This window comes from Balaenoptera ricei, chromosome 4, assembly GCF_028023285.1.
Source record: "Balaenoptera ricei isolate mBalRic1 chromosome 4, mBalRic1.hap2, whole genome shotgun sequence".
Taxonomy (NCBI): Eukaryota; Metazoa; Chordata; class Mammalia; order Artiodactyla; family Balaenopteridae; genus Balaenoptera; species Balaenoptera ricei.
Window position 1 is genome coordinate 99,550,578 of NC_082642.1, and position 6,000 is coordinate 99,556,577.

A 6,000-nucleotide genomic window follows, 5' to 3' on the forward strand; every position below is an offset into this window, starting at 1 on the left:
TCTCCACACCCTCTCCAGCATTTATTGTTTGTAGATTTTTTGATGATGGCCATTCTGACCGGTGTGAGATGATATCTCATTGTAGTTTTGATTTGCATTTCTCTAATGATTAATGATGTTGAGCGTTCTTTCATGTGTTTGTTGGCAATCTGTATATCTTCTTTGGAGAAATGTCTATTTAAGTCTTCTGCCCACTTTTGGATTGGGTTGTTTGTTTTTTTGATATTGAGCTGCATAAGCTGCTTGTATAATTTGGAGATTAATCCTTTGTCAGTTGCTTTGTTTGCAAGTATTTTCTCCCATTCTGAGGGTTATCTTTTTGTCTTGTTTATGGTTTCCTTTGCTGTGCAAAAGCTTTTAAGTTTCATTAGGTCCCACTTGTTTATTTTTGTTTTTATTTCCATTTCTCTAGGAGGTGGGTCAAAAAGGATCTTGCTGTGATTTATGTCATATAGTGTTCTGCCTGTGTTTTCCTCTAAGAGTTTTATAGTGTCTGACCGTACATTTAGGTCTTTAATCCATTTTGAGTTTATTTTTGTGTATGGTGTTAGGGAGTTTTCTAATTTCATTCTTTTACATGTAGCTGTCCAGTTTTCCCAGCACCACTTACTGAAGAGGATGTCTTTTCTCCATTGTATATTCTTGCCTCCTTTATCAAAGATAAGGTGACCATATGTGCATGGGTTTACCTCTGGTAAGCATACAGTCTTAAATTCAAAAGTCTTTGGTGTGAAAAATACTACTATTTTTCTCTTGTAATGAACCTAAATGAACAGAACTATATAAAAGGAGAAAATGCAACAGGCAAAGCATAGGAGACAAGCTCTTCAGACCTACATTTACTGCTTCAATTCTCTTTGTGTCAGCACACAAATCCCTTCCCCACTTTCCTCTCCATTCCTACACCCACATCCTCCAAATCGTGTCCACATTGGGAAAATTCAGGTGGCACTGGGAAACCCACAGACAGCCCCTCCAGGATGAATTCTGGGCAAGTTCAAGCCTCAGTTCTGCTTCTGGTTTGGACCTGCCTTGCTAGGCTTTTTTGTTTTTGTTGTTATTGTCTTTAGTTTTTATTTTTAAAGTGTCAAACGAAGACTTTGAACCAGATGATCCCCTGCTGCTGCTTAAGATTCCACAATGAGATGACTTATTTTCTGCCTTGCAGCTAAGGTGCCACCCAGCCATAAATGTTACTTTGAAACAATTCCCCTCCCCATTAACAAATAAATAATTACTGCTTCCCCCCCCCCCACCCCCGAGAAAGGAGAAAGTCACAGATTGGTTCCATGTTTATTGATGGAGATGCCGTGGTGAATCAGCTGCAGGAGCCCGTGTCTGGCTGCTGAAGGACCCTCACCAGTGCTTGGAATCTTAACGAGTGCTGGCATCGCCGTGCTGTGCAGAGCAGGGCGTGCAGGATGAAGTTGGGCAAAGAGGAGACCACTCCTCCATCACACAAGATACCCCTTAAAATACTCATAGCTCAAGGAGAAGGATTTAGAAAAGATCGTGAGCCCTTCTTGGCCTGCATATAAGTGCCCTGACTTTGAGTTGCTGGTACATGACCCAGTCTTACATCTGACACAGTCAGCTGTGAGCTGTGACATAGAGTGGGCCAGATGTAACTCTTCTCTTTTCTCTCTCTCTTTTGCACTGCAGGACCTGGGTCGGTGAGAGGAATAAACGGATCCATCAGTCTGGCCGTACCACTGTGGCTGCTGGCAGCATCTCTGCTCTGCCTTCTCAGCAAATGTTAACAGAATAAAAGTTTAAAAATAATTTAAAAAAAAACAACACACAAAAATGCGTCACACAGGATACAGAGCGAGAGAGAGAGAGAGAGCGAGATGGGGGGAGACCGTTTATTTCACAACTTTGTGTGTTTATAAATGAAAGGGAAAATAAGAAAATACAACATTTAAAACAATTTTTAAGTCCATCAATAAAAATTGACGTATAATTCAGGGTGGGAAAAGTTCTACCAAGAAATGTGTATATCTAAGCAAATGTATACTGTGTAAAGACTCCATCATGGTAAAGAGAGCCAATGTTGTAAAAATAAGACAAGTGAAGAAGTACCAGATGGATATTAACCCTCCACCACCACACACACACACACACACACATGCACACACACACTTTATCCTTCCTTCATCTTTTTTCATTTGTGGGGAAAGAAAAAATACGGTCTTGCAGGGCTTGCCTTTGGTGTTTATATTTCCATCATCGTTTTATTCTGATTTTTATTTGAGCTGACTCATAGCCATTCAGACTATCAATGGAGTCCTGCCTTGAGCCTTACCTGGCTTTCCTGTCTCCACTCTCTCTCCAACTTTTAAGACCATCTCCTTTCCCTCCAGTGTGTTCTATCTCCCCCACAGCTGTCCGGAATATGCCCCCTTTATCCTCCCCCCCGCCGCTTCCCTTCACTCCCCCCTGCCCCCCCCCCAGCACTAGTCACGCCGCAGATGCTAGGAAGTGCCATTTTAATTCTCTCCACTGCGCGCGCGTGCTGTCTCTCGCTCTCAACGTGGGTGTACGTGTGTGTGAGCGTGTGTGCCTCTCTCTAAAGCATGCCGAGGGAATGGTCCATGTGTACATAGACTCATTGTGCAGTAGATGCTGTCCCTCATCGTAATCTTGAGATGCGGCTGTGACAAGGGGCTGGGGCCGTGGTGGGAAGGAGGCCAGGGGCAGAGCCGCTCCCCCATCCACGGCTGTCACAGGACCTGTGTGTATCAGCCCAAGCTGGGCCCCGCCTCCAGGCAGAACCTCATCTTCCTCCCAGTGCAGTCGTCAGAACCCAGTCCAGAGTCACTCAGATTATCACTGTCAGTGAAAGTGCCTACTTATTGATGGGGTGAGCCAACAGCAGAAGGAATCAGTGATGCGGATGAGGTGACCTAAGAGAGAAGGTTTACCGACTTCACTCTTGTTTCCCGCGTCTGAGGGATTCATATATCTCCTGGATTTTTGCAGACTTGGTCCTGCTCTGCCGCAGGAATGAGTAGCATGTGTGTGTGGAGCAAATTCCCAGAAGCAGGAAGGTCTCCAAGTGTTAAGTCCTAATGAAAGGATGGTGAGCCACGTGGAGATCCTAAGCAGCCCTGGTTTGCCCCCTCTCCAATCTTCAGATAACACTGCATTTGCCCCATGGATTTCCCTGAGCAGAGATTTTCCCCATTTCAGATAAAATACAGTGAGCGTGAGCAAGGCAGGAGAAGTACAGATGCCCAGGTCCCTACTCATATGGTAGAAATACTATCACAGCCCCAATACAAAGCACTAGCCATAACAAAAAGGAACCCCCCTCCTTGTGCTCCTTTGCAGCTCTCTGTCCTGGTGTTTTAGGCTAATACTTTATTTGGTGGCCCACATCATCTCCCTTCTCATCCACTGATGGTGTTTGCAGCACCACTGTTCATAGTATTCCATCATTATCTTAGGTCTGGCCACTAGGAACGGCATTATATTCCATCTTTCCTGCTCACTCTTGGCTTCTAGTCTCCTGAAAAAGATACGGTGGGGGATATAGTGTTTAAGTTTACATCTACAAGAGTCATCTTGCCATTAACACTGAAATGTGAGTTCTTAACCAGAAGAGCTGAGAAACTTGTAATCATTTAGCCAAAACTTATATACATACCACAAAGCGTGGCATCACCACCACACCAGAAGGAATTTCTTAGGAAAAGCCTTACAGAGAGATCTGGCTCTCTGTGTGTAGATATCTTTGTCAGGAAGCCAACCATTGTTTTCACTTAGATAGGAGGCATTGGAAATGGCTCAGTTAGTGAAAGGACAGAGGATTGTTATTGAGGTCATAATTGAATGTATTTGAGCAGAGCCAAATATGGTACCTCACCAAGTCTTAGAACCTGGAAAATAGCTGTTATGTGATGTGAAACAGGAAACTTCATAACTGTAAATCAGAAAAGGAAGGATGAAAGGGAGGAAGGAAGGAAGGAAGAAACAGAAAGGGAGGGAGAAAGAAAAAGGAAAAAAGAGGGAGGATGGAAGGAAAGAGGGCAGGAAGGAAGAAAGAAAAATAAATAAAGAAATATGAAATTTATCTGAATAGATTTTATTAATTGAAGGCTCTTTGCAATGAATCTCATCTTTGAAGGTAATGATCTCCTTGATGAGCAGTAATCTTAATCTCTTCTAGGGAATTCTATTGTTTGTTTTAAAAGCTTAGCACCAGACTTCTTTTATGATTTTGCAGTTTAGACATGAAATAGAAGGACACATTGGGCTTGGTGGCAGGTAAAAGTATTTGTGGCAGATCCTGACATAGGACTGACATTCTTATCCAAGATGGTAGCTACTAAAATATAGAGAAGGCGAGCCATATCCCTATGCAGCAACAATTTATTGACAATCAGGGATTTCCCTAACAGTTTAGTCTTCTTAGTGCAGGAATAAAAGCTTATCATCCTTGATGATCAATATTTCCCATATATTGAAGAGTCAGCCGCATCCTTAAGTGGAAGCTCTAGTGGAGTGCATGCTAATTTAAAGATATATAAGAAGAGAAAAGTAATAGGAGTTAATTCTGATTAGTATCAATTTCAGGAACAGATCCCCATGGCACGTCACAGAATTTAATCATACACCTAGATTTCTTATTGTCTCTACCCTATCCTAAGGACAAGGTCTTGGCTTTATGGAAGGAGATTATCCATTGAAAGGCATGTCTTTGCCATGTCAGCACCATTTGTTCCCTGAGTTTTATTATAATGGTCCGTATATTAAACATAATTAAACATGTATTGAATATTGTGGTGTTTGCTTATATCTCTGGTAGGATCTGGGTATTTTGTCCTGTCTCCTGTTTCAGAGCAATCATTGATCCCAGAAACCTCATAGGTTTGAGGATGTTTTTAAACAATGTGAAAAATGGAAGAAAACATAGTTTGGAGAAAGGTCAGGAAAAAGGTAGAAGCCAGAGAACTGACACCAAGAGAGTAAGTTTAAACATGGGACTTCTTGGAATTTAGTTCATCACAGTGCGATAAATCTCTTCAAGAATTTTATCCATTGGTAATCAAAGCTTGAAACCCTACAATGAAAAGAACCAACTGGTTGGAAACAGTATACTGAAAGGAGTGAAATACATCAATTAAACTGAATGGCTAATATATTTAATGTCCTTTGTATGCAGAGTGAAACTCCACCATTAATAAAATAAAATCCTTAGACCTGATTTGCACTTAACTAAAGCGGAAATGACCTTGACCAAGGGCAGTTCCTGAAGAATGAAAACTATCTTAGGTTTTACAACTGCAGAATTATATCCTCTGTGCAATTGTTCACCAGAACGTTTTGCCTTGTTGGAGGAACAGTCTTACTAGTTTTGAGACATAAAATCCCTCTGCTCTAAAAGAACTAAGGCTTAGGGAAAAGTCCTTTCATTTTCCGTTGGGAGGAATTGTCCCATTGACCTTTGCCTTCTCTTCCAAATCAGACAGACGTCACCCTTGCCCTGAGCATTTTTTTACTACATCTTCAGACAATTGGGGCTATTCATAGAGACCTTGTAAAAGTACTCGTGATTTTCATGTTCTTGGAGGACAGAAACAAAAATCTGTTTCTCCTCCAAAAATGGACTTACCTCCTTTGCACACAAAAACTTAACTCCTCAGCATGAAACTGTTTCTGAGTTATTACCTACTAAGTTATTAGCTTCTTAACAGTTCCAGAATCATAGATTCCATCCCCAGGTTAGTTGTGGTTTGACTGTTTCTGTTGGCTTGTGTCCCAGAATTTCCCATTTTGTTTTTTGCAGGTCTTGAATTATTTGTGGAAAAATAATATATATGTGTATGTATTTTTTTTAAATCTTATCTTTACAGATGCTATATTTACAATATTGTATGTATTATAAAACAAATCTAGAATAATGATTTAAACTTAAAAGGAAGAAAAGTACTGAATTGGTTTTTAAAAAAGAGCTATGCTTCATTTAGAAAGACATGGAGCCCCGTTTTTCTACTT

At 41.1% G+C, this 6,000-nt stretch overlaps 1 protein-coding gene across 3 annotated transcripts in view; it reads left to right on the forward strand.

The window, feature by feature from the left end:
* The window catches only part of LSAMP (limbic system associated membrane protein), a 645,981-nt gene extending 641,199 nt beyond the window's left edge, over positions 1–4,782 (forward strand). For all 3 annotated transcript variants that reach the window (XM_059921072.1, XM_059921070.1, XM_059921071.1), the window contains one exon: positions 1,663–4,782. In XM_059921072.1, coding sequence (XP_059777055.1) covers positions 1,663–1,760 — 98 coding nt within the window. In that variant the 3' untranslated portion in view covers positions 1,761–4,782. The remainder of the gene's footprint in view (positions 1–1,662) is intronic.
* Positions 4,783–6,000: the final 1,218 nt, after the last annotated feature.